Raw genomic sequence first — 27,849 nt, 5'->3', positions numbered from 1 at the left:
TTGGACATAGTCAAAAGGCTCTCTTAACATAATTTGCAAAGACACTTCGTGCTGTAATGGGCTGTTGTTTGGCTTTGTAGATGTCTTTGAGGATGGTGCTAGACTCAGCAACTCTCTTCTGTAGAGTCTCAAGGACGTCACTCTCTGTGTCCTGAGGTAGCTTGTGGGACCTTCCAGCGGTAGATGATTGTATTGGAGTGACCTCATCTAAGACATCCTGCATATCAGCGCAGGCGCTCTCGGCAGCATTAAGATCTCCTCTGTGAAGCTGGATGGTTTCAAATTACTTGGTCATCATGTTGCTAAGGTAATATGGCTGTCTACTTACACTCTGCATGGGCTCCGGTCGGTGGCGAGTGACAGTCTTCAGGAAGGCAAACTTTGAGAGGATCCACTGTTCTCTCTCAGTCAGGTTTGGAGCACTAACCCCGCTTTTCTTCTTGTCAAGGCACGTATGGGTGTCGCGCAACGATCTGAACCAGCCCTTGAGGATGTCAACAGTCTTGTTCATTTGATGTGCTTGCTCTTCCTAGATCTTCTCTTTCTTGTCTTTCCGCCTATAATCTGTCATCTTCACATTCCTTCTGTGGCACTGAGGTTATAGGGGTTTTTCTTCGCCCTCTTCCTCTCATTTTTCTCCTTGCTATCAGCCCGCTGGAAGGAGGTGAAGTCATCAATGGTTTCAGATGATAAAGCCGATGAATTATGGGAGTCGGTTGTGTTGGGGACTTTGAGAGCTCAGGAACTTGTCGCGCATTATTTAAAGATGTCTCAGGAATAAGTGCATCATCATCAGGTGGTTCAACTACATCTGCAGGTGCACAAACACGTTGTTCGTAAGCTTTGGCAACGGCTGATGATGGAGTCCTCTTTCCTTTTCTTCGTCCGCGGGTAGATGATGTCTTCTTATTTGCCATGGTGTCTTCTTCTTTTTTCACTGTAGGTTTGACATTTTCTCGAATGGAGCCGTGTGAAAATACTGCCGCTTATATACGATTAAAGTGGACATGCGCATTCCAAACGCTTCTCGTAAGCTATTCATACGCTGGCATACGCCAGCGACAGGCTACTCATACGATACTCATACGTTTAATAAGTTAATTTTATGCAAAATGTCCTATTTTTACGGACTTTTTCGTGCGTATAAAAATGAATGAAATGATCTTTATACGCGACTCATACGTTCCTATCATACGCAACAGTGTGACAGGGCCTTAAGGTATTCAACAATAAATGGAATTATGTTTATTTTTTAGAAATATGAGTATTGTGTTAAAATCATACAAGAAATTGCCAATGATTTATTTCATATAGCCTATAACTATGAAAATGCGGTTTTACAGAGGACATTGAACTATGTACATACCAAGATTGGAAAAATTGAAGAACCCGTATTGAAGAATCGTACTTTACTGAATTTACTTTAATCTTATATTGTGATATTGCTGAGGGACATTTTGAAGAATGCAATATAATTTAACGAAACAAGACGCAGGTTGAACTTAGATTCAAGCAAATATCTGTCAATATCACTGGTCGAAGCTAGATAACCTTCAAATACAGTCGAAAATTTGCAGCCTCAATCTGCGTTTCATTTCTTGTACATTGCAACCCCAAGATGATTTATTGATTCGAAATTTGATCTTTCTTTCATTTCTTTTTTATCTGTTGGCCGTTGCCCATGCAGATTTCGCAACGTTTGAGATTCGAATTCTTTCGACGGTTGTTCTAATTTTCGTGTTTATATATTACTACTTTTAAAGCTTCTATATTTCAGCATCCGTAATATTTTTTTACTTTAGGTCGCCATCCTCCGATGAAACTTAACAGTTTTTTGACATGAAATGGACTTACATTCAATGATTGCAAACTTTCTTTATCCAAACTGGCCAGCATCAAGCCGTCAATTAACTCCTCCTCGAAGGTTTCAACGTATTTTTCCATTCCTAAATAGGTCAATAACTTGCCAACATCTGCGACAGTTAAACCTGAAAGATCTAGGGGATACTTTGCGATTTTTTGGTAAATTTCTTCCCTTTCCTGTTCAGCCGTGAGAGTCTGCTCTGGAGTAGCCACTAACTCAACTACACCTGCCTGGGGTGAGGACTTGGGATCTGGTGGGTTATCGGGGGATTCAGGTGGACTGCCTGGTCTTTGGGGTTGCGTATTAGGAGAATTAGACGGCGGAGGAGAGGGCCTGGGTGGAAGGGCTGGCGGTGTCTTTTTTCTAGTAGGCTAGGAGGTTTTAGGAGGGAATGGAGGCGGAGAATTTGGTGAGCTAATGGTGGGACATTCACCTGGTATACTATACTCATTTTGAGATTGCGTGTTAGGAGTTGGGGGCAAACTGCGCGCTTTTCGAGAAAGATCTGTCTTGTTTTCAGATCTTTTATTTCTCGGTGGCAAAGACAAATATTTCCATAAAATTGGCAGGGCGATTGCACCTTCGGGTGATTTTGGTTTGGCGGGGTTTTCAGGCTGATCTTTTGTGCTTGGAGTTGGTTGTTGGACGATAAGTTCTCCGTATTTATGGTTGGAGGCGTATCTTGGACCAAGTTCTGTATATGGTAATTCTTTCTGGCATTCGCTGTCTTGTCGTTCTTCCATCGTCTGATAAATAGAATTCGGTTCAGCTTCGACCGTTGCTTCGACTATGGTCTTACCCTCGATATTTTCGGGGATGGTTGCTTTTGGCCTTTTGGGGGGTAGGTCAGGGGGCGGTTTGGAAACCCTGGATTGCCTGCTCCTCGTGATCGTAGCAGGATCAATGTATTCATAGGCGTTTGTCTCAGTTTTCTCCCTGCCTTGGTTGAAGATTTTAGAAAGATTAGGGAATTCTTCGCTAGCTGTAAACGTCTCTTCGCTGACAGTCAATCCTACGTTCAAATCACAGGTTAATTGAATCTGATTATGTTTCCCATTAACATGTATTGTTGTTGCTGTGACCACGGTCTCTTTAGAGATTCTATCAAGACAAAGCGCTTGATAGGGTTGGCAGGGGGACTCGTTAGGCGAGCGGCGATCTTCACCAATTTCTCTGACGAATTGCACATTCAATGGCAACTTGAATTTCTTTACAACATCTGATAGGTAGTACTCTTTTCCATCGGTCAGAGGTTGAAAACCGGCCACGGTGTCTTTCGGTAATTCGATCTTGTGACGATGCTGGTCGAAACAGATTAATGTGTCTTGCTTTTTGTTAACACCTTTCAAGTGCAATTTATCCCCGACTTCCACTAAAACCTCTCCTGATGCCTCAGAATAACAACCTTGAAAATAAAAAACAAATAAAACAATTTTTATTCATGTAAATATTGAATGCAACGCAATAACAAATTGCATAAATCCGAAAATAAAATCTTATAAATTCTGAATGATTTTTACGCGGTTTTAAATGTATGTATATTCTGGTATTGTATTACGGAAGAAAATATTTCGTCTGATATGAATTATTAAATGAAATGTCATATTTTTAACCACAGGAGGCATGTCACAGAAGCGAGTATTAAACCTGGATTAAAAACTAAAAAGACTCGAAAATGGCTTATTTATTCACGAGAAGCGGCGAAAATTTTAACAACAAAAACCCAGCGAAACAATTTTCTCTCTCGTGCTTGGGAAGACAAGCTCTTTGCCAAGCTCTGGCAAGCAAGAGCAAATCGGATTAAATGCATTCCTTTGTCAATTTTTTTGTGACCTTTATTTTTAAAAGTTCTTATACGTAGCTTGTACGAGACGAAGCTCATAGTTAATAGTGCATATGAACTTGCAAACCAAACAAAGGTGGGGGCTTCATTGCTATCGATCGTCAAGCTAATTTTGACATTAGGTATATACTTCATGTCTGCTAGTTGTATTATCATAAGGCTACATTGAACGTGGGAGAATTAGTTGGACTCTATGAATCTCTACTGGTTTATTGCATTCCAAAGGTACCAAAGTCAGTGCCTGTCTAGCAGCGAAAACGTCTCGAAGTTTCGACCTAAAGGCTCTAGCCAGAATTGCCTCACTTTATAGAATCTTCTGTAATTTCTCCTAACTGCAATAAATAAGTTATTATAGGAAACGTATGGTTGAAAACGGCAGTGTTGACATAGACGGCCAAAATAAACATTGTGAATTGGTCTTATCAATTCAACACGTTTAGGGAAGTTCTGTATGAATTGAACGACCGCATCTTATAGTGGTTTGTTATCAGCCGTCGTCGTCCATATTCCTGACCTAAATCTTTAAGTTTGCTACTTACCTTGTGAGACACGAACGCATTTTGGAGACACTGAACAAAGCTCTTCTACGCGTTCATAAACATCTTTCAAATTCGATGGACGAATTTCGACTTTGGTTCGACAATCGAGAGGAATCAAAATATCTTTCCCTTTGCCCCAATTCAAGCGACCATGGACCTTCCCACCAGATTGAACGGAATGCAAGCATAATATTGTATCATTGCAGAGTGTTGAATCATCTGATTCGCCATAAAATCCCTCGGTAATTTCCTCTCACGATCTTTGGGACGGGGAGTGTTTATCCAACAACCGTGCCAAAACAAGGGACTCTGTGTCCCATTTAAGTTTATCCAATTCCAACTCTAAGTTAGGCATCTTTTATCTCGATACAGAACAGAGCACAGAAGTGCAGAGCAGAGTAATGAATCAGTCACCCAATCAAGAATAATTAAATCAGCCTATGCTCATCTCGGGATGACGTAATTCTAGGTGACGTCACCCCAGGGAATACCCCCTACGATTTTGTAAAATATGCAAATAAGTAAACACTCATCGTAGTTTATAAGCACATACCATAACCAGGCCCTGTGACACGAATGCGCTTCAGGATTCGCATGGTCAAGACATAATTTCAAGGTTGTTTTACGGTATCTCTTTCCCCAGAACTTTTTCATTTGGCAGATTAGGTTAAAGCAATCATGCTATCAATGCTTTCATACTCCTCGGGGTGAAACTCGCTTTGACATCGCTAATTCTGCTCTCCTTGCGAATCCGTGCAAACATGGACTAACTTTTCTGTGTATACATTTGAACTAAACTAATCAGATGAAACCATATGGTTTTATGTCTTTTGCAAGATATACTTTACTGCACAATCTTGCAAAAGGTTTTGGGTGCACTAAGGAAGTCAATAGTCTGACACTTAACATAAAAAAAGTAAAAATAAAATGCGACAAGGACATATAAGAGGCTTAAAATAAATCCTCTGACCAAAAAACTTCAAAAATTAGTTGATGAAATATTTTTCTGTAATTCAAATTACAAATTTGTTTAGTAAACGTTCTATATGGTATTTTTGCTGTTTGATAATCTCTCTCGCTCGTTTTTCAAGTCTTAGGAGTGATTATATTAATTTCATTACTTTTATCAATCTTTTTATTTTAGAATATAGTGAAAACAGAACGAACTTAACGATCATAAATTTAATTATTTGATTTGAATTATTTAAATGCATCAAATTGTTTCTGCATATGAATTTATACTCTAGGTCGCCATCCTCCGATAAACCTTAACAGTTTTTTGACATGAAATGGGCCTACATTCAATGATTGCAAACTTTCTTTGTCCAAACTGGCCAGCATCGAGCCGTCAATGAACTCGTCCTCGAAGGTTTCAACGTATTTTTCCATTCCTAAATAGATCAATAACTTGCCAACATCTGCGACATTCAAACCTGAAAGATCTAGGGGATACTTTGCGATTGTTTGGTAAATTTCTTCCCGTTCCTGTTCAGCCGTGAGAGTCTGCTCTGGAGTAGCCACTAACTCAACTACACCTGTCTGGGGTGAGGGCTTGGGATCAGGTGGGTTATCGGGGGATTCATACGGACTATCTGGTCTTTGGGGTTTCGTATCAGTAGGAGCAGGCGGCGCGGAAATTGGCCTGGGTGGAAGGGCTGGCGGGTCCTTCTTTCTGCTTGATCTACGAGGTAGTGGAGGCGGAGGTAAGGGTGTTCTGGTGGGGCATTCATCTGGAATACTATATTCATCTTGAGGTTGTGGATCAGGTTTCGGGGGCAAACTTCTCGCTTTTTGAGAAAGATCTGAGTCGCTCTTAGATTTTTTATTTCCTTGTGGCTTATCCCATAAGATTGGCAGGGCGATTGCACCTTTGGGCAATTTTGGTTTGGCAGCTTTTTCAGGCTGATCTTTTGTGCTTGAAATTGGTTGTTGGACGATAAGTTCTCCGTATTTGTGGTCGGAGGCGTATGTTGGACCAAGTTCTGTATAATTTGAATCTTTCTGGCATTCGCTGTTTTGTTCTTCAATCGTTTGATAAATAGGATTTTGTTCAGCCTCGACGGTTGCTTCGAGCGTTGTCTTCTTCTTGGTCTTTGGTTTCACGGAGAGGTTCGGTTTCGGCCTTTTGGGGGGTGGGTCAGGAGCCGGTTTGGCGACCTTGATTTCTCTGATCCCCATGATCGTAGCAGGGTCAATGTACTCGTAGGCGTTTGTCTCGGTTTTTTCTTTACCTTGGTTGAAGATTTTGAAAACGTTAGGGAAATCTTCGTTGGTTGCAAACGTCTCTTCACAAACACTCAATGCTACGTCCATATCACGAGAGAATTGAATCAAATTGTGTCTACCATTTGCACGTATCGAGGTAGCCGTGACCACGGTTTCTTTAGAGACACTATTAATGGAAATTGCTTGATACGGTTGGCAGGGGGAGTCGTTAGCCGACCTGGAGTCGTTGCCGAACCTGGGAGACCCGACTTCCACGAACTGTACATTCAATGGCAACTTGAATTTCTTTACAACATCTGATAGGTAGTACTCTTTTCCATCGGTCAGAGGTTGAAAACCAGCAACGGTGTCTTTTGGTAACTCGATCTTCTGACAATGTTGGTCGAAACATATTAATCTCTCTTTCCTTTTCTTGCTTTTGTCGATGCCCTTCAACTGCAATTTATCTCCGACTTCCACTAAAACCTCCCCTGATGGCTCAGTGTAACAACCTGAAAAAAAATTAAAAAGCGACGTTAATAAAAAAACTTTCGCCATAAATACTTCACCTTATCTTGAAGTGATATTTATAGTATGTTGCAAGACCCTTCCACCGTTTTCCTTTAAAATATTTCGCTTTTTACAATATTCACGGCACATTCCTTCGTCTTGGAATGTATACAGTAGAATGAATAGAGGTCGTTTGCTCTCGCTATTTTCTTCTTTTGATAGATGTGAACGAGTGAATTAGTTGCGAATGTTGGCGAGCTCCTATTTAACACCAGTAACTAACTTCAATTACTTTTACGGCAGCCTCGCTTTTATCTCATTATAACTTTACTGTATTTATTATTTATATCGTTATTATTTTACTGTAATATTTACTGTGTGTCTTACGATTTCCTTTATAATATAAACAAAGGCTTCGTTTTGGACAAGCATGTCATAAATTTTCACAACATATAACACCATTTCGGTTAGATGAAGTTCTAAATGGATATGAACTAGCAGAGTTTGTGTCCAAAGAAATTCAAAACATGCAAATGGATTCCGAATCAGCGACGCCAAGCTTTCTGTTGTTTATATAAGCAGAACTGCTCTCCTCGATAGGAGGAAGTGTAATCCCCCTATAATTTTAGCACAATACATATATATAATCTGTAAGATTGAAAAAAAGGATATTTATTTCTCGATATATTTTATAGAATAACAGCCTCGATAAAGTCTCAAACATTCACTGCTCGTTCAGTGTTTGCATAAACTGTTTCTACATCTGCTTTGTGACAAAGTTGAGTGGTTGACCCTTGCGGCTATTTTGTCCTGTCACGCGCGTATGAAGTGTGGTTTAATGTAGGTCTATATCTAAAGGTTAATTCTTGTAATTTTCGGGTGATTTTTCACGCTTTAATATAGTTCCTTTGTCCGGAAAGTACAGGGACTTCAAATTTTGCTCATATTGTAGTACTGGATATCAGGTTATGCATGCTTAAAAACGCTTGTTGAGATAATCAATTGAGTGTAATGTTTTAAACCTGATCCTATATTTATATGCAAATTCGCTGCATAACTTTCTATTCTGCCAGAAACTCACTAAAGCGAACCATTTTTTGATCTAAAACATGACTCTTGTTCCCCTTTAGTTGCTCGGGAGTTTAAATGAATCTTAATAGTGCAAGGATAAAAAATCATAGTCATGCAAACGCTTACTGTTGAGCACGATGATACTGTCTGATACTCGCGGTATAAAAGCGCTAATCTGAATTCATCTATTGTTTGAATTTGAGTGGCCTATAGCACACTATGAGAGCTCCAGAGTCCAGAGTGTCGCTGAAACGCCGTTGAAATAACTTATTATTTGAACTTTGAATGGCACTACGTACTAGCCTAAATCTAACACGAACAATTGCGTGTTTACAAAGCTGCCTAATTCGTGTTATTTTACTATTTAAGTTCCAAAAATATATGATTTCCACAAGCTAGTCCACCCAGTTCCGATAAAAGGTGAATTTATTCTAGCGTCTGCAGACATGCATATCCCTGACTCGTTAATGGTTAACCTTGAAGGAGCAGCAGACGGCACGCAGATGTGTTTATCAATAGCATGAAGACATTAACCCCGATTTAAGGCTTACGAGGACATATTCATTCACGGAAAGTTGCGAATTTTAAGTGCCAAAAGTTCAGCGACAGAATTTCCTCTTGCGAGTTTTCTAGATGGGGTTTTGCCAACAAAGTCAATGCCAATGGCGCGCAAAAAGAAATCATATTCAAAACATATGTCTATAAGTATTGACAACACTCTACCACCTTATTTCAGCCAAATTCGGCGCACGTTAGTTCATTGCTCACAGGATGTAGTGTAAAGGCTGAAGTCCTAATTTTCGCTAATAAAGACTTAACTTTAGAGCGTTCATTGGACCGGTCATGTTGTATGGATTGCTAATTTGTTTATATATAATTTGTATTTCAATGTAACCGGAGAGCCTATGGCAGCGTCTTCAAATATCTTCCTCATCAAATGTGATTCACAAACTGCCTAGGATACAGAAAATCTTGTCTACATCTCGACCTAAGGGACTTTATCAGACCGGTTCGCATATGAAAAACATCCAAATAACATTTTTTGTGTTATTGTATTTTGTATTTTTGTATTAAAAATAGCATTTTTTGTACTGCTTTCAATTAGTATTATTGTTATTCCCACAATTGGTATTAATGTTATTTATTTACCTTGTGATACGCGAACGTATTTCGGAAAATGGGAACAAAGTTCTGCTACACGTTCATAAACGTCTTTTAAATCCGACCGGCGAACTTCGACCTTGGTTCGACAATCGAGGGGAATCAAAATATCTTTTCCCCTTCCCCAATTCAAGCGACCATGCACCTTCTCGCCAGATTGGACGGAATGCAAGCACAATATCGTACCATTGCAGAGCGTGGAATCATCTGAAACGCCATAAAATCCCCCAGTAACTTTGACAATCCTGGGCAATGTGTACTTATCCAGCAAATGGTCCAAAACATGCGAGTCTGCGTCCCATTTGAGTCTACTCAATTCCAATTCTAGGTTAGTAGACATGATTTATCGACGACATGAACGTAGCTGATCGGTTTCAATTCTCTTTGTTAATTTCACCACTGTTTTTACCACGGTGAAATGTGAAATATATCCCAGCAGATTTGAGAAAAAAACCAATCCAGTCCGCCTATTGTACTTTTGTGCACGTGAATACGGTAACAATGCTCGCGTTTACCGCTCAAGTTACTGGATTCCTAATCCACAATCACTTAACGACATTGTAGACTGTAGGAGATGTAAGTTATGTAACTGCACTCGTTTACCCGTCACTCGTGGGCTAGACTCGAGGCTAGCGCTGGTGGGTACGAGGTTGAAGGGAAACGTGACAGAATCAATTTCTCTGTCTACATAAGGTCGAATCGTATTTTTGTTTAAGTCTGGTTCGCTTATGGCTTTTTAATAATAAAGGAAGTCAAGCCACGCCATCATCAATGGTGTCAAATTTCTTGAAATTTTACTTAGCCAGTGCTTGCATTGCGCAAATTTGCTATTTTCGGCTGAAATCGTGAGAATCTTAGACTTAAAGACTCCTTCATATGGTTGCGATTTTCTGTGCAATTTCGTCTTTTAATTTTGATAGATGCGAACGAGCCGAATAGTTTACATGCTCTGATTTGCCTCTGAACATCAGTTATCAGTTATCGTTATCAGTGACCTTAGTGAACTGCTGCTCGTTCTACTCGTTCGCATCTATCAAAAGAAGAAACCCGTTTCAAATATTACAGGAATTAAATAGGTAGTATGAACGCTGGACCACAAATTGGGTCGCCGCATTCTATAGCATCTATCTCGTTCAACTGATTCAAATTTTTAAGGGTACAAGCGTTCATATAGCTCTCGCATAGGTTAAATATAGCGTTCATATAGCTCTCGCCTTAATTCATGGCGTGCGCATATTTGGCGTGCCAGGCAAGTCTAATTTAGCTCTGTACTAGCTCTGTTCAAGCGCTGTTTCAGCCCTACGTCACATTTACTTCTAGCGTATATATATACAATCTCTAACTTCCGTTCAAGCTGTGTTCCAGCGCTTCTAGAGGTTCGTCATCATTGCAAACGGCTATGGCGCATACCTTCTGAGATTATGTAAACAGCTTTACATGTGTATCTGCAAATTTACGCTAAAGTATGTTTACTTTTTGCATATATCTAGAGTTACAGCCCTAACCTTCGACTCGATTTAAATTATTGAATGACCACTACTATGACATTATGTATTATATTTGAATGAACACTATACTATGACATTCGCCTGTATTCTAAAAGCTCACTCACTTAAACCTTTTGAGTTGGAGATATTAATCTTAATCTTCATTGGCGGTGTTTCCAGTCGAACAAGGGTTTGATTTTAAGTGTTTTACCTTGATTTTCAGTGTATCACTATACTATATGGCATGTATTATGTTCGAAAGACCACTAACTATACTATATGATGTGTATTAATACATTTCAGTACTTTGAGAGGCGTGTTAAGTTAGGTCTCCATCCTCTTATAAACTTAAATAACTTTATAACATGAAATGGACTTAAACCCAATGATTTTAAATTGGATTTATCCAAGCTGGTCAGCATCGAACCGTCTATCAATTCGTTGGCAAATATTTCAACGTGATTTCCCATTCCTAAGTATTCCAATAACCTGCCAACGTCGGCAACATTTAGGCCTGACAAATCTGGTGGATGTTCAGCGATTGCTTGGTAAATTTCTTCTTTTTTCATTTTAGACGTGACCACGGAGGGTGAAGCACGATCTGGCTTGCTGTTAGAATTCTCGAAACTCGCGGTCTTACCACCTTCGGGTTCGAATGATGATGGTGGAAGTGTTGGTTTGGGTAACGTTACTGCCTTCTTAGGCAATCGAGGCTTATCAAGGGTTTTTGGTCGATTTTTAGAGCTCTGAATGGGTTGTTCAACACCGAAAGGCTTCTCATACTGATTGGAAATGTGTTTTGGATTCGATCCAGTGTTTGTGGAATCAGGACTTTTAACAGGTGGTAGTGCAATTACTTTCGTAGGCAAGTGAGGTTTATCGAGTACATTTGGTCTGTTTTCTAAGCACTTTGCGAGTTGTTCAAGAACCGAATTCTCGTTTCGTTGATAAGAGGCATATGTTGGATTGAATGCGGGGTACTTAGAATCTTTGCTTTCCTGTTCGTCAATATCAACCGTGTCGTAAACGGAGTCGGATTCATGTTGAACTGCAGTCGGATTTTTGCTTTTCGGCTTCGGTGGAATAAATGGCTTCGGCTTTTTGGGGTATGGTTTTATATCCGTTGTTTGTGATTGAATCACGGCATCATCATCGATATACTCGTAGGGTTCTGTGTAAATATCATCACTGTTGACGTCTTGGTTGAAGGTCTCGCAAATCTTCGCGTATTCGGCGCTATTTCTGAACGTGTTGTCACAAGCAACTAATTTGACATTCGCCTCGCACGAGAGCTGCACCATTTCGTGCGACCCGTCAGGATATATCCGCGTTCCCTTAACCGCTTCCAAAGTGGACACTCTTTCAAGGCTGATATTGTGAAACGGTTCACAAATCAGTTTCTTAACCGACCGGGCATCTTCATCCATGCTGTAGTAAGGTTCAACAAATTGTACATTCAATGGCATTTTGAATTTATTCAGAACATCCGCTAGGTAGTACTCAATCCCATCGGCCAGAGGTTGAAACGTTGCCACACAATCCTTGGATAGTTCCACTTTCTGGCCGTTTTGATCCAAACAGATCAATTTTTTGTCTTTTTTCTTCTTTTTATCAATGCTTTTCAACTGTAATTTGTCCCCCACGTTCAGTATAATTTCCCCTGAAGATTCATGGCAAAATCCTTAAAGATAATTTGTTTGGTTAAAGGACATTTGCAACAAATTTTTCTTTGTCACATTTCAAAGAACCCTTAAAATAAACGCGGAAGTAGTCACGTATAGCAGGCAAACTGTGGTATAAACTTACAAGTTACAATCCTTGTCACCTAAACACGAACATCGATGCATTTTCCTCCTTAACACCAACAAACATTATATATTCAACGACTTACGCAAAAGTGCCTTACCTTTAACAACACGAACGTGTGGTGGAAACGCTGAACACAGCTCTTCGACACTTTCATAAACCTCTTTCAAATTCGACGAACGTACTTCAACTTTGCTAGCACAATCGAGAGGGATCGAAATCTGTCCACCCTTACCGCAACTCAAGCGACCATGAACTTTCCGGACAGGTTTGACGGAATGCAGGAATAATACCGCATTTTGAAGTTCGCCATGGAAGTCCCCAGTGATTTTTACAATCTGCGGTAACGGGTATTTGTCTAATAACTGAGCAAGGGTGAGGTGCTCGATGTTCCATTTTAGTTTTCGAAATTGCAATTGTACGTTAGCCATAATTATGGTTTCTCGATTTGTTGTTTACGAATATACACACGCCAAGCCTTGCTACTGTGTGAATCTGAGCAGTGTGTCACCCACTATGTAGAAAGTGGTGTCTCGTTTGTCAGCCACCACTCTGGCGGGACGAAGGCCAAATTAGACGGAACTTTGCTGCGTTTAGCTTTCCTCAAGCCCCGTAGGAAATCGCATTGATCCGAATCAATACGAGAGGCTTTGTCATAATAAGGGCAACCCAGTCATGACAAATGGTGTCAAATTTCCCACTTTTCACGAAACGCTTTTCAAGATCATGTGTCACCTTCCAATTCAAATCACCGCAGCTAACCTTTGGCAAGTGAGCAACTGAAAGCCTGTTAACACGAAAGCACTGACGATTTAGCTGCAACAATTTTCAACTGCAATTTGATTTAGTGGTTAAGCTGTGAATGCTCAGAAAATGATCTTATAAACAATTTATTTAAATCAAGCATTATGTAGTCATTTTTACTAAACCTTATTCGGTTGATTATGGTTCCAATTCAAATATTCGCACTCGTGCCTGTGGTTTATCTAAACCAACATGATGAAAAGTTTGTTTGCACCGTGTCCTGAAAGATCTTTTCACGAATTACATAACGAACGTTTTTTATCATCTTTGGTCTCATGCTTTCAGCAATTCAAATCTTGTTTGTCATTCGTGGTTTCTGTCATTTCTGAGGAGTAGCGAACTCTAACTCTAGCGAACTCTGATTGATCTACATCCTCAAGAATAGGTATTTCAGGACACAGGTACATCTGTTACTACAACCTATATAAAATTACAAATTTGAACCAATCAGTTTGAACAAAGTCCTGTATTATTGTTAGGAGAGAAATATTCTGCCCCCCCAGATATTTTATTTAGGGGCCTCTGCCCACTTTCCAGCTTTATACGCCCCCGATTTCTGACACCGATATGACTGTGTCATTCTATTTACATTCTACCTAGTAAGACCCACAACAGATTAGATAAATAACGTAATATTCATATATTTTATCTTAGGACCTCGCATTGAGCAGAACCGATGCGCACTTGAGTTCCACTTTGACGTTATAGTTGTTTCATATAGTTATTATATCACGACATTTTGACGTATGTATCTGAGCACTTAGGGGAACTTGGTTCTTTATTGGGTCTCCACCCGCTAATGAAGTTTAGCAGTTTCTTAATATGAAATGAACTGACATTCAAAGATTGTAAACTTTCTTTATCCATATCGACTAACATTTGACCGTCAATCATCTCATCTTTAAAAGTCTCTACGTACTTTCCCATTCCTAATCTTTTCAATAATCCACCGACACCTGTCAGGTCTAAAACCGAGAGATCCAGTGGGTACCTTGCGAGTTCTTCGTAGATTTCATCCCTTTTCCGTTCGGGTGTCAAGTCAGAACGTGGCGGAACAGGTGGGCTGGTCAGGCTTTCGCGCTGGCTTTCAGGTTTGCGGGGTTTGGGGTCAGGTGGTATGTAAGAGCTTTCGTCTTCCGTATCACAATCTGGCAGGCTGTTAGGCAACGTCACCCCCTCGACGGGTAATGGGATATCTTCTTTAGGCAAGGTTGGTGGTATATCAGGTGATTTGGATTGGGTTTCTGAGCTTCGTCGCTCCACAATGGGTGGCTGATAATCCTCATCGTTAGGCAAGGGTGGGTTGTCTGATATTTTGGATTGGGTTTCTGAGCTTCGTCGGTCTACAATGGGTGGCTGATAATCCTCATCGTTAGGCAAGGGTGGGTTGTCTGATATTTTGGATTGGGTTTCTGAGCTTCGTCGCTCCACAATGGGTGGCTGATAATCCTCATCGTTAGGCAAGGGTGGGTTGTCTGATATTTTGGATTGGGTTTCTGAGCTTCGTCGGTCTACAATGGGTGGCTGATAATCCTCATCGTTAGGCAAGGGTGGGTTGTCTGATATTTTGGATTGGGTTTCTGAGCTTCGTCGCTCCACAATGGGTGGCTGATAATCCTCTTCGTTAGGCAAGGGTGGGTTGTCTGATATTTTGGATTGGTTTTTTGAGCTTCGTCGCTCTACAATGGGTGGCTGATAATCCTCTTCGTTAGGCAAGGGTGGGTTGTCTGATATTTTGGATTGGTTTTTTGAGCTTCGTCGCTCCACAATGGGTGGCTGATAATCCTCATCGTTAGGCAAGGGTGGTATATCTGGTATTTTGGATTGGGTTTCCGCGCTTTGTTGCTCACAAATTAGTGGCTGATAATCCTCTTCGCTAAACAAGGGTTGTTTATTTGGTCTTTTGGATTGAACTTCTGAGTTTCGCCGCTCCATTATTAATGGTTGATATTCCTCTTCCGTTGTCAAGGGTGATTTATCTGGTTTTATAGATCGGACTTCTGAGCTTCGCCGCTCCACAATTGGCGGTTTATAATCTTCATCACCGATAAATGGAGCATCCATCGTTGTGTAGTATATGAACTCGGGACAATCAGGAACAGCCTTCATCGGCAATGCACTGCCGGTCTCCGACGAGCGACGGCTTCCAAGATCTGTGGGCTTTTCTAAGTTCTCAGGCAGCCCCTCCACAGGTGTCTCGTAGTCTTCAGGGATGGTTGTGGTTAGTTTAGGTGCCGGACTTGTGGAAATTTTACTGTTGTTGTTCATTGAACATTTTATGTAATTATCGATGTCTTCATACAAGGAATCCGATTCTGCGTAAGGGTCTGGGCAAGGGTCTGGCCGGCAAAGGTCTCGGCAAGGGTCTGGGCCAGGCTCGGCTGAATCAGTTTTATCCGACCGCTTAATGTCGGGGCTGAACAATTGTAAAATGCTCTCGTGTTCTGAGCTGTGTCTGAAAGCCTCTTCGCATACCACCACACCGATTATTACACGAGGAGATATTATGCGATCGTGTTTGCCATCAGCATCCAATGACGTCGCTGTAATCACTGTCTCATTTGCGACTCCATCCAGGTATATTGTTTGAAAGGCTTGGCAAGGGGGTCTTTCACCCGCCCGGACATCTGCACCTTCAGGCTCCACAAATTGTGCTTTAAATGGCATTCTATATATGTTCAGTAAGTCCGTTATGTAGTACTCTTTTCCATCCTCCAAAGGTTGAAAACCGGCCACACAGTCTTTTGGTAGTGTCACCTTCTTACCATGTTGATTGAGACAAACTAATTTTTCTTTTTTTCTTAAGCTTTTGTCGATGCCTTTCAACTGCAATTTGTCTCCAAAGTTTAGTAAAATCTTTTTGGACTTTTCACAGTAATAACCTTGAAAATAAAAATATACAGCTTTGTTATTTTTCTTCATAATTTTCATAGATTATTATTATCATTTTTCACATCGTTGAGATGCAATTATCTACACATGCATCAAACGAGATTTTAAACCAGTGAATTTTGATCCAACCGGAACGATAACTTGATAAACGTGCGTCATATCGTTTGGTCTGTCAAAACAGGTTTCCTGAGTTTTGAGATGAGATATTGAGTATTGACTCTAAACGTGGGGGTTTTTTATGAAACTGGGACTATTGAAAATTTTCCATTCGAAAAAAATTTAAATGTGAAATCTGTTTATTTCGAATCAATCGATTCATCTTAAGCAGATATAGTCATTACAATCGATTATCTTCAACAGATAGTCATTACAATCGATTCATCTTCAACAAATAGTCACTACAATCGATTCATCTTCAGCAGATAGTCATTACAATCGATTCATCTTCAGCAGATAATCATTACAATCGATTCATCTTCAACAGACATTTATTACAATCGATTCATCTTCAGCAGAGAATTACAACGCAATGTCTTGTAAATATGTGCTGAAGATCAATCGATTAACTCGAAATATACATGGAGATTCAAAATTTTGTAATGTGAAATTAGGTAGACTTTATTCGTAACAACTTGTCAGCGTACGTGTTACAAAATGCACGCTTCTACGCGTGTAGAATTTCACTTACACGATCACGTGATTAAATAGTCCGATGTTTTGAATCGCTGCGACCATCACCACTGTGAAGTTAGCCGCGGATTCGGCCTCAGATTCGGCCTCAGATTGGGCCTCAGATTGGGCCTCACATTCAACTGTGTTCAATCATTCAAAAGTAGAATTTGGTCATTTAATAATAACAGGTTTTTTAGCCATTTTTTCGTTTAAACTTTAAAATTACGAAGATGTATAGCTTATTTATGCATTGCTAGACTGTAATTAGAACAAAGCAGTCGATTTTATACAGATTTACAGAGTAAATTGATTATTATTTTTGGGCACTGTGTGAGAAGTGATTGACCCGCATAGATATGGCATACACTATAATGTTTTATTTCAATTCCTGTGTATACGTCTATATTTTACAGAAAAATACGGCCTTACAAATGGCGTGCATCGTTGGGCTGCACAGTCACAACATACTCGGGATTATTTGCTTCCTTTCTCAAATTAAAAATGTCCTTATGATATAAATACAAAAGACTTAACTAGTATATGATCCTCTCACCGACGCTATCAATGTTACAATTTGCCAAAGTCATTTGCTACAACAAGAATTAGCGTAGATGTGCATACAAATCAAACGTACTATTGCCATATGACAAACAATGGTCCAACGAGGTTAGGATTACAAGTTAAACTCGGCGCAACTTTCACACGCATATATAAGGCGCTATTATACGAATCAAGATCAGGTTACAATTGAGAAAAGTACTTAATATTTAGGTTGGTTCTTATTAACTGTGCATACAAATGTTCTCAAATTTTAGCATTCAGTACATTACTGTACGATCTTTCTAATGACACCTACGTTTTTGCGGTAAAAAGAAAAAAACGAGCGTTTTTGCGATACATTCGGCTTCCATTTTTGACGTATTATTGCGTAATAATAAGAGCGCAGAAAAACTAAACTATTGTAATTCTGAAACATAAGTTGTAATATTAAATATACTTTCCAATGGGTAAATGAATGTCAAGACAGAATGAAGCGAAAAAATCCATGTAAGACATATATAAGACGGTATTATACGAATCAAGATCAGGTTACAATTGAGAAAAGTACTTGATATTTAGAGGAGGATTTCTTATTAACTGTGCATACAAATGTTCTCAAATTTTAGCATTCAGTACATTACTGTACGATCTTTCAATGACACCTACGTTTTTGCGGTAAAAAGAAAAAAACGAGCGTTTTTGCGATACATTCGGCTTCCATTTTTGACGTATTATTGCGTAATAATAAGAGCGCAGAAAAACTAAACTATTGTAATTCTGAAACATAAGTTGTAATATTAAATATACTTTCCAATGGGTAAATGAATGTCAAGATAGAATGAAGCGAAAAAATCCATGTAAGACATATATAAGGCGCTATTATACGAAAATCAAGATCAGGTTACAATTGAGAAAAGTACTTAATATTTAGAGGATGGTTTCTTATTAACTGTGCATACAAATGTTCTCAAATTTTAGCATTCAGTACATTACTGTACGATCTTTCTAATGACACCTACGTTTTTGCGGTAAAAAAAAAAAACGAGCGTTTTTGCGATACATTCGGCTTCCATTTTTGACGTATTATTGCGTAATAATAAGAGCGCAGAAAAACTAAACTATTGTAATTCTGAAACATAAGTTGTAAAATGAAATATAATTTCCGATGGATAAATGAATGTCAAGACAGAATGAAGCAAAAAATCTATGTAAGAGATATATAAGGGCTATTATATGAAAATCAAGATCAGGTTACAATTGAGAAAAGTACTTAATATTTAGAGGATGGTTTCTTATTAACTGTGCATACAAATGTTCTCAAATTTTAGCATTCAGTACATTACTGTACGATCTCCCTAATGACACCAACGTTTTTGCGGTAAAAAGAAAAAAAACGGGCGTTTTTGCGATACATTCCACTTCGATTTATGACGTATTATTGCGTAATAACCAGATGACAGAAAAACTCAATTATTGTAATTTTGAAACATAAGTTGTAAAATGAAATATAATATCTAATGGATAAATGAATGTCAAGACAGAATGAAGCAAAAAAATCTATGTAAGAGACATAAAAGGGGCTATTATACGAATCAAGATCAGGTTACCATTGAGAAAAGTACTTAATATTTAGAGGATGGTTTCTTATTAACTGTCCATACAAATGTTCTCAAATTTTAGTATTCAGTACATTACTGTATGATCTTTCTGATGACACATACGTTTTTGCGGTAAAAAGAAAAAAACTCGGTTTTTTATGTTTCAGAATTATGATAGTTTAGTTTTTCTGTGCTCTCATTATTACGCAATAATACGTCAAAAATGGAAGTGGAATGTATCGCAAAAACGCCCGTTTTTTTCTTGTTACCGCAAAAACGTTGGTGTTATTAGAAAGATCGTACAGTAATGTACTGAATGCTAAAATTTGAGAACATTTGTATGCACAGTTAATAAGAAATCATCCTCTAAATATTAAGCACTTTTCTCAATTGTAACCTGATCTTGATTTTCGTATAATAGCGCCTTATATATGTCTTACATGGATTTTTTCGCTTCATTCTGTCTTGACATTCATTTACCCATTGGAAAGTATATTTAATTTTACAACTTATGTTTCAGAATTACAATAGTTTAGTTTTTCTGTGCTCTCATTATTACGCAATAATACGTCAAAAATGGAAGTGGAATGTATCGCAAAAACGCCCGTTTTTTCTTGTTACCGCAAAAACGTTGGTGTTATTAGAAAGATCGTACAGTAATGTACTGAATGCTAAAATTTGAGAACATTTGTATGCACAGTTAATAAGAAATCATCCTCTAAATATTAAGTACTTTTCTCAATTGTAACCTGATCTTGATTCGTATAATATCACCTTATATATGTCTTACATGGATTTTTTCGCTTCATTCTGTCTTGAAATTCATTTATCCATCGGAAATTATATTTCATTTTACAACTTATGTTTCAGAATTACAATAATTGAGTTTTTCTGTCATCTGGTTATTACGCAATAATACGTCATAAATCGAAGTGGAATGTATCGCAAAAACGCCCGTTTTTTTTCTTTTTACCGCAAAAACGTTGGTGTCATTAGGGAGATCGTACAGTAATGTACTGAATGCTAAAATTTGAGAACATTTGTATGCACAGTTAATAAGAAATCATCCTCTAAATATTAAGCACTTTTCTCAATTGTAACCTGATCTTGATTTTCGTATAATAGCGCCTTATATATGTCTTACATGGATTTTTTCGCTTCATTCTGTCTTGACATTCATTTACCCATTGGAAAGTATATTTAATTTTACAACTTATGTTTCAGAATTACAATAGTTTAGTTTTTCTGCGCTCTTATTATTACGCAATAATACGTCAAAAATGGAAGTCGAATGTATCGCAAAAACGCCCGTTTTTTTCTTGTTACCGCAAAAACGTTGGTGTCATTAGAGAGATCGTACAGTAATGTACTGAATACTGAAATTTGAGAACATTTGTATGGACAGTTAATAAGAAACCATCCTCTAAATATTAAGTACTTTTCTCAATTGTAACCTGATCTTGATTTTCGTATAATAGCCCCTTATATATCTCTTACATAGATTTTTTGCTTCATTCTGTCTTGACATTCATTTATCCATCGGAAATTATATTTCATTTTACAACTTATGTTTCAGAATTACAATAATTGAGTTTTTCTGTCATCTGGTTATTACGCAATAATACGTCAGAAATCGAAGTGGAATGTATCGCAAAAACGCCCGTTTTTTTTCTTTTTACCGCAAAAACGTTGGTGTCATGAGAAAGATCATACAGTAATGTACTGAATACTAAAATTTGAGAACATTTGTATGGACAGTTAATAAGAAACCATCCTCTATGATTGTAACTTGTTCTTGATTAGCATAATGGCATCTTATATATCTTTTACGTAGATTTTTTGCTTCATTAAACCTTTCAGTTAAATTTTGAGCATCTTTGGCTATATATTCAGTTTGATACCATAACTAATATTATAATTGTCTAATCTCTAATGTGTCTAATCCTCTTGAATAAATGTGTCTTTTAATTAAGCAGGCATAATGAGATCATCTTTCTTTCGCATTTTGTTCGCTTAAGTGCGTCTATTTTACATGTCATCACTGTTTTAATTGCTTTATTTTAATAGCACGTCAACCTTCTGTCTTCTGAGTAATCCCTTAATGCCTAAGCGCAGGTTCCATCGTCTGCGCTACAAACTGCATCAAAACACGTATTATTTTGTAGAACAATGAAATCATACCTTCATATAAACAGAAGTTTTAACTTCAATGCAGTGGATGGAATAGGCATGCATTTTGTATGAAATGCATAAATTTAAATTGCACAATTAGGATGATAACGTGGGTATATATGTCAACACCATGTAATATTGTAAGATGTTTTTGCAATGAGTCGTTGCTGTTGCCCTGAAACATTCAGCGTGTAACGTCTGCGTCTTCAACTGATGTGTACTTTTGGATAGATGGGAAAATACTGTTCTAAATAACGTTTGAAACGATCTATATATGCGTGTGAAAGTTGCGCCGAGTTTAACTTGTAATCCTAACCTCGTTGGACCATTGTTTGTCATATGGCAATAGTACGTTTGATTTGTATGCACATCTACGCTAATTCTTGTTGTAGCAAATGACTTTGGCAAATTGTAACATTGATAGCGTCGGTGAGAGGATCATATACTAGTTAAGTCTTTTGTATTTATATCATAAGGACATTTTTAATTTGAGAAAGGAAGCAAATAATCCCGAGTATGTTGTGACTGTGCAGCCCAACGATGCACGCCATTTGTAAGGCCGTATTTTTCTGTAAAATATAGACGTATACACAGGAATTGAAATAAAACATTATAGTGTATGCCATATCTATGCGGGTCAATCACTTCTCACACAGTGCCCAAAAATAATAATCAATTTACTCTGTAAATCTGTATAAAATCGACTGCTTTGTTCTAATTACAGTCTAGCAATGCATAAATAAGCTATACATCTTCGTAATTTTAAAGTTTAAACGAAAAAATGGCTAAAAAACCTGTTATTATTAAATGACCAAATTCTACTTTTGAATGATTGAACACAGTTGAATGTGAGGCCCAATCTGAGGCCCAATCTGAGGCCGAATCTGAGGCCGAATCCGCGGCTAACTTCACAGTGGTGCGACCATCACGCATATACAGCTACAACGTTGCTACAACAGCAGCAACAAACACAGCTACAACAGCAGCAACAAACAAAAAATATTGGCTGCTAGCGTTACTGCGTTAGGCAAATTGCTTTTGAATTGGATTGCATTGAAATTGGTTAAGGCCAATGTTAGCAAAACGTCTCGCATCTAAGGCCCGTTTCAAATGTCAAATTTCTCGGTTGCCAAATCGAATGCAAATGAATTTAAAGGCTTTAGCTCAAATTAGGTTAACTGTGGCTCGCCAAACGACAAGTTCGACGTCCGAAGCGAGCCTTTTTGTTTTCGTTGTGATTTCTTTTATTTCTTTTCCGAAGCAAGGCACTCTTTGAATACGAATATTACACATTTAAAGCTTTGTTTCTGGTGTGGTTAGCAAACAATAGCACTTAGACAATTAATAATTGTTGATATACCACAAGAATTGTATAATTGCTAGCGCTGTCCGGTACTGCTATGTGGAGATATTGAATATTTAGTGCAAAATTGCAAATGGCTTACCTTTTGAGACGCGGGCATATTTTGGAAACACCGAACATAATTCCTCTACGCTTTCATAAACCTCTTTTAAATTCGAGCTACGCACTTCCAGTTTGCTGCGACAGTCGAGAGGAATGAATATATCTCTGTCCTTTTCACGGTTCAAGAGTCCATGGACCTTTTGGGTAGGAATCGAGGAGTGTACGCATAATATTGTATTCTTACCCAGGGATGGCTCATTCTTGTTCGGAAAGAAGATTTTGACAATCTGTGGCAAAGGGTATATTTCTATCAATTGTGAGAGGGTAAATGCACAGGAATGATCCCATTTAATCTGCCTAAGCTTGTCCAATTTCGCTTGTAAGTCTGCCATCGCTGTTCGAGGTATATCTTAGGACAACGTTACCATATCGTAAGCTTGGAAATTCAGCAAATTCCTGAGCTGTGCGATGTGTATCGAAGCTTCTCCAACACGAGAATTCAGCAAATTTCACAACAGATCAGTTTTCAAAGCAGTGTTATTTCACCACACTTTAGTAAACATACACAGACTGGAATATCGATCAAAGTAAACAACTTTGGCTACTACCGTGCACATCAAAACCGAACAGATGAAACCACAGCATTCTCATTTGTCTAGTGTCTAGATGGCTGTTTGGCAGTTGCACAATATCAGCGCACATACATGTAGCGATCAGGTTACGGTACTTAAATTTGGAAAATTTTTTTGCATTTTCTACAGACTGGTGTCACGTTACCAATTTAATTAGCAAAGGTACAATTCGACTTTAAAACTCGCTGAGTGTGATTTCCCATATTCCAAAACGTTGATAAATGAAACTACTTTAGTTCATCATTATTATTTCATTACAAAGTCATCGTCCGTTTAAAAATCTCACTATTGCTGGACCGTATGAAAAACATTACCAATAAACTAGACTTCACTACAGGGGGCTGACGGTGGCTTGCAGAACTGCAATTTTGGAAACTGCAGTTTAATTTATATTTATCATTTCTTATGTGCTATGGAAGTAAATAAACATTAAATATAGTCTTCAAATGAGATATCTATGGTCCTAAGCTCTAGCTAGTTTATAAAAAAAGACTAATGACTACTAATACTGTTCATTATGATTTACAAAAGGGGCATGGCAACTGCGTAAAATAGCTAGACGAAACGTCGACCTAAAGTTCTAAACCTGTTGCCATTTAGGCCTATATAGCTAAATGGTTTCATGGCCTATAGTCTTCAAAAGCTGAGCCTTCATGAAGGGTGCACTCTTTATTTTGTCTATTTTAGGCAGTTGTTAAACTTGTTACTACCACATTTGAGTTAAAGTTATCAAAAGACAGGCGCTACTTCTATTAGAACTTAAAAATCATGATTAAAACATTCAATAACTTGAATGTTCTATCGACGTTTTAATTCTCCTGCGACCACAGTCCGTTTAAAATTTATTGTGTATATTTTAACATGTAGAATCTTTCTCCTTGTTCGGTCTCCATCCTCCTATAAACTTCAATAGCTTTGTGATATGAAAAGTACTTACATCCAATGATTGTAAATTCTCCTTATCCAGTTCCGCCAATATTTTACCGTCAATCATTTCGGCTTTAAATCGTTCAACATACATTTCCATTCCTAAGTTTCTCAGTAATCTACCAACACCCGCCACCCCTAAATCAGACAAGTCAAGCGGGTATTTCGCAAGCTCTTGGTAGATATCTTCCGTGAGTGTAAAGGTAGAATCTTGATTTGTTTCGCGAGGCACAGCTGAATAAGTTCCGTTTTTCGAAGACCTCCTTAGCAGCGCATCTTTGCTTTCCAACAAAGATGGAAGCTTTACTGCGTTCTTTGGAACACGTGGATTTACTGGTGCCATAGGTTGATCTTCTGAACTTTGGTTGCCAGGATTCGCTGGTACAAGTCGTTCGTAAGTTACCTCAGCGGAGTTATCTTTCTTAGTGAAATCCAGCGCAGTGTATGTTGAGTCTTCGTCTGTATGTTGGCTTTCTAAGCCCGACAGAGCTGTGGGAACTGGTACGTAAATGTTATCAACAGGTGTTCTGATGGTGGTGTCTTTTTGAACGGGTATTTTAGGCAAAGGAATGGCGGTGGAGCGCGAGTTAACACCTACTTTAGGCTGGTATCCCGGGTCATCTATCGTCAACGGATCCATATTAGGTATCTCATAACCATCATTAAGGTCTCCGTGCCTCTGGTAGCATGTAAACTCTTCATAAATATGTTCGGACGGGAGGTAGAACAAGCTTGAGTCTGCTGCATTTGGTTGCTGTGGGGCTGAAGGAAACGTATCCGGCAAGTTGAACATCTTTAAAATGCTCTCGTAGTCAGCGCTGTTCTTGAAAGTCTCATCGCAAATTACCAGACTTAACTGTAAGTTTGGAGATATCATTGCATCGTGAATACCGTCAGCGTGAATTGACGTGGCTGTAAGCACCGTTTCGTTGGAGATTCTGTCAAGACAAATTGTTTGGAAGGCTTCTCGAGGGGACGAATTGTCCGACCGGGCATTTTCATGACTGTCGTCAGGCTCGACAAATTGAATATTTAACGGCAGTTTGAACTCTCTTAGGGCGTCAGTGATGTACAACTCTCTTCCATCGACCAGAGGTTGAAAACCAGCCACACAATCCTTCGTTAGTTCGATTTTCCGACCATATTGAGTGAAACAGACCAGTTTTTCATTCTTTTTATTAGTTTTATCGATTCCTTTCAACTGCAGTTTATCTCCAAAGTTTAGCAGAATTTCCCCCGACGATTCACAGAAATAACCTTGAAAATAGTATAATGTAGCCAGATTAATCCATCGTTGCATATCGGCGTTCATAGTAATAGTAAAGCGGAATAATAATATCAGATCCTGAAACCATTTTGTCGAATTGCAAAATGATATATAGTGTAATATTTCGTAGTGCGTGAAGTTTTATTGAGATGATTTGGTTGAGACGAGTTAACTGTAATAAAACCTGGATGGCGAACTCCTATAGTTCAGCGTTATACTTGGTTTAAGCCAAAAGTTGTTTTTTAAGCAGTTTTTTAAGTTTTATTTAGTACTCTGTTTCTCGTTTAAGTTTAAAAATTTGCAAGTGATTGTATTGCACATAGTTCTAGACTTTCCTAAATAATTACTCTCTTCCTCTGTCTGAAACGTTCAAAAACCCAGAAAAACTACCATGAAATTTGGCCTCAAATATGGCGGCCAAGTTACCAGGTTTTATTACAGTTCACTGAACTCAAATAAGACTGGAACGCTACCTCTGCGAAAAATTTGAAGCCAAGATGGCGGATCATGAAGCCTTTCTTGTAGGTATGATCCAGGCCTCCACGCGGAAATTTCGTAGGTAAAATGGCAGCAATTATGATTTTACCTTTGAAATTTCCGCGCCAAAGGCCTGGATCATACCTACAAGAAAGACTTCATGATCCGCCATCTTGGCTTCACTCATTAATGAGGGAAAATCAGAGAGCCAGCATTCCAGTCTTGTTTGAGTTCAATGGTTGAGACTTGTGCACTCTACCTATGTGAACTGGAACGTTTACTCGGCCGCCATCCATGAAGCCAATTTAAAGCCGAATTAAAAGACCAGCACAGGTTCTTCACAGATGGCGAAAGAGTTATCATTCCAGTTCACAATAGCGTTCAGCGGCTGAGAGTGAATATGAATAATTGACAATCTAACTTCCTTGGAAATTAAAATGCAGGCTTTGTTTTGACTACGTATTCTATATCGTCGTATAGTTTCCTATTCACTAGATGAAATTCTATATAGTTCATACACGAAATTTGCATCATTGCTTTTTATAAACAGTATGATATATAGCGAGTAAAAGTTATTTACCTTTTGAAATACGAACATACTTAGGGAAAACTGAAAAAAGCTCTTTCACATTTTCGTAAACGTCCTTCAAATTCGGCGGTCGTACTTCAACTTTCCTTCGACAATCGAGCGGAATCGATATTTCTTTGCCTTTGTCACTCATCAAGTGACCATGAACTTTCTGAATTGGGATGTTCGAATGAAGGCATAATATTGCATCATTGCATAAAGTTGCATCGTTGCTCTCGCTCCACAAACCCTTGTTTATCTTCACAATCTGTGGCAAAGGGTATACTTGCAACAGTTGAGGCAGCGTAAATATCACGGAATCGTCCCATTTTATCGAAGCGAGTTTGTTCATTTCTAGTCCCCGTAGTAAAGTAGACATGATTTCCGCTGGTGGAACTTACGAGTATCACTAGACAACCAATTTTACTTCAATGTACGATCGAATATGCCAGAGAGGATGTTATATACGTGGCCAGAATGATTCGACAAATTCCGCAGTCGATGTTCGTTTAAATTTACCACAAACTGTTAACTTTGAAACATTTTTTACTTGGTCCCCAAGAGCCGTCAAATCATATATAGTCCCGAGCCTAAATGTGTAATAGCGATACAGGAAGACTTGCACTGCTGCTGGAGAATGTTTAATACCGCAATTTAACGATACCATACTGTGACATCAATTTATTATCATGCTTTCAAATTCATAATTTGAATGTGTCTATTCGACCAAAACAATTACGTAGTCATACTGTATAAGAGTTGACAAACTTATACAAATTATCTTTCTTTTATCTCAGCACGTCTAGTCGAATATATTGCACCCAATTTTCAAACGAAAGAAATCCAGTACACTAAGTTCTCAGTGCCACATAATTTCTACACGAGTTTGTCGCATGTTTCTACCTGTTATCAGTCATTTAAATGCACATAAATTGTAATCATTAAGTCGAAGAATTGAAATCGATTGCATGCAATGTGTATTGCAGCAATTCAAATTTATCTAGATATACTGAAGATTCCTTTTTCATTTTGCACGCCTTAAGTTTTTTTACTCGTTTTACTCGTAACATCCATTTTGTATTGAATTTGAATCATAAGCAATTCTGGCGTATAAAAACTGTTTAGCTGTGTTAAATTATCATTATCAAACAATACCGCTTACTATATTTATAAAATATTATGTTTTTATGTTATTTAGGTAGCTAGATGAAACGGCGCTTGTTTTCAGATGAATGTCTGTTGTTCAAAGGTTTTTCGCGTGCCAAGATTGAGAGGAGAGGTAAGAAATTATATTTTTGAAGCAATTTTAGACAAAAATTTTCGAATTCCATCATTCCATGTGGACAATATGGTACAGCTAGGAAAAGTTACCAAAATTTTCAAAGACGAATTTCAAAATTTCGTATATA

General features: G+C 38.4%; 5 protein-coding genes across 5 annotated transcripts; all 5 read right to left on the bottom strand.

Moving 5' to 3' along the window:
• Positions 1-2,234: 2,234 nt before the first annotated feature.
• Positions 2,235-4,842, bottom strand: LOC114535066. The gene is made up of 3 exons (XM_028556448.1): positions 4,800-4,842; positions 4,247-4,465; positions 2,235-3,269 (listed from the first exon to the last, which is right to left on the bottom strand). The coding sequence occupies exons 1-3, from the start codon at positions 4,840-4,842 to the stop codon at positions 2,236-2,238; spliced, it is 1,296 nt and encodes a 431-aa protein (XP_028412249.1). The 3' UTR covers position 2,235.
• Positions 4,843-5,299: 457 nt separating this feature from the next.
• On the bottom strand, positions 5,300-9,949 carry LOC114535089. Its single transcript, XM_028556473.1, has 2 exons — positions 9,182-9,949; positions 5,300-6,963 (listed from the first exon to the last, which is right to left on the bottom strand). Exons 1-2 carry the CDS (start codon positions 9,531-9,533, stop codon positions 5,483-5,485), a joined length of 1,833 nt encoding a protein of 610 aa, XP_028412274.1. The 5' UTR covers positions 9,534-9,949; the 3' UTR covers positions 5,300-5,482.
• A 965-nt stretch (positions 9,950-10,914) lies between these two features.
• LOC114535091 lies at positions 10,915-13,625 on the bottom strand. The gene is made up of 2 exons (XM_028556474.1): positions 12,587-13,625; positions 10,915-12,361 (listed from the first exon to the last, which is right to left on the bottom strand). The coding sequence occupies exons 1-2, from the start codon at positions 12,915-12,917 to the stop codon at positions 10,980-10,982; spliced, it is 1,713 nt and encodes a 570-aa protein (XP_028412275.1). The 5' UTR covers positions 12,918-13,625; the 3' UTR covers positions 10,915-10,979.
• A 54-nt stretch (positions 13,626-13,679) lies between these two features.
• Positions 13,680-23,417, bottom strand: LOC114535086 (titin-like). Its single transcript, XM_028556470.1, has 2 exons — positions 22,610-23,417; positions 13,680-16,172 (listed from the first exon to the last, which is right to left on the bottom strand). Exons 1-2 carry the CDS (start codon positions 22,959-22,961, stop codon positions 14,020-14,022), a joined length of 2,505 nt encoding a protein of 834 aa, XP_028412271.1. The 5' UTR covers positions 22,962-23,417; the 3' UTR covers positions 13,680-14,019.
• Positions 23,418-23,444: 27 nt separating this feature from the next.
• On the bottom strand, positions 23,445-27,319 carry LOC114535092. The gene is made up of 2 exons (XM_028556475.1): positions 26,453-27,319; positions 23,445-25,385 (listed from the first exon to the last, which is right to left on the bottom strand). Exons 1-2 carry the CDS (start codon positions 26,817-26,819, stop codon positions 24,058-24,060), a joined length of 1,695 nt encoding a protein of 564 aa, XP_028412276.1. The 5' UTR covers positions 26,820-27,319; the 3' UTR covers positions 23,445-24,057.
• Positions 27,320-27,849: the final 530 nt, after the last annotated feature.

The sequence above is a fragment of the Dendronephthya gigantea genome, unplaced genomic scaffold (assembly GCF_004324835.1).
Source record: "Dendronephthya gigantea isolate DGI-Jeju-01 unplaced genomic scaffold, DenGig_1.0 000110F, whole genome shotgun sequence".
NCBI classification, from domain to species: Eukaryota; Metazoa; Cnidaria; class Anthozoa; order Malacalcyonacea; family Nephtheidae; genus Dendronephthya; species Dendronephthya gigantea.
The sequence above is the reverse complement of the archived record's forward strand: the minus strand, read 5'-3'. Positions and strand labels throughout refer to the sequence as shown.

Excerpts from the sequence above, each read along its gene's own strand:
- LOC114535066 (XM_028556448.1), bottom strand. The coding sequence starts at position 4,842 with ATGCGAATCCTGAAGCGCATTCGTGTCACAGGGCCTGGTTATG. Across the intron at positions 4,466-4,799 it reads TGTCACAGGGCCTGGTTATG|ATGATTCAACACTCTGCAAT; the intron begins GTATGTGCTTAT and ends ATGGCGAATCAG. Across the intron at positions 3,270-4,246 it reads ATGCGTTCGTGTCTCACAAG|GTTGTTATTCTGAGGCATCA; the intron begins GTAAGTAGCAAA and ends TTTATTTTCAAG.
- LOC114535089 (XM_028556473.1), bottom strand. The coding sequence starts at position 9,533 with ATGTCTACTAACCTAGAATTGGAATTGAGTAGACTCAAATGGGACGCA. Across the intron at positions 6,964-9,181 it reads ATACGTTCGCGTATCACAAG|GTTGTTACACTGAGCCATCA; the intron begins GTAAATAAATAA and ends ATTTTTTTTCAG.
- LOC114535091 (XM_028556474.1), bottom strand. The coding sequence starts at position 12,917 with ATGGCTAACGTACAATTGCAATTTCGAAAACTAAAATGGAACATCGAG. Across the intron at positions 12,362-12,586 it reads ACACGTTCGTGTTGTTAAAG|GATTTTGCCATGAATCTTCA; the intron begins GTAAGGCACTTT and ends ATTATCTTTAAG.
- LOC114535086 (XM_028556470.1), bottom strand. The coding sequence starts at position 22,961 with ATGGCAGACTTACAAGCGAAATTGGACAAGCTTAGGCAGATTAAATGG. Across the intron at positions 16,173-22,609 it reads ATATGCCCGCGTCTCAAAAG|GTTATTACTGTGAAAAGTCC; the intron begins GTAAGCCATTTG and ends TTTATTTTCAAG.
- LOC114535092 (XM_028556475.1), bottom strand. The coding sequence starts at position 26,819 with ATGTCTACTTTACTACGGGGACTAGAAATGAACAAACTCGCTTCGATA. Across the intron at positions 25,386-26,452 it reads GTATGTTCGTATTTCAAAAG|GTTATTTCTGTGAATCGTCG; the intron begins GTAAATAACTTT and ends ACTATTTTCAAG.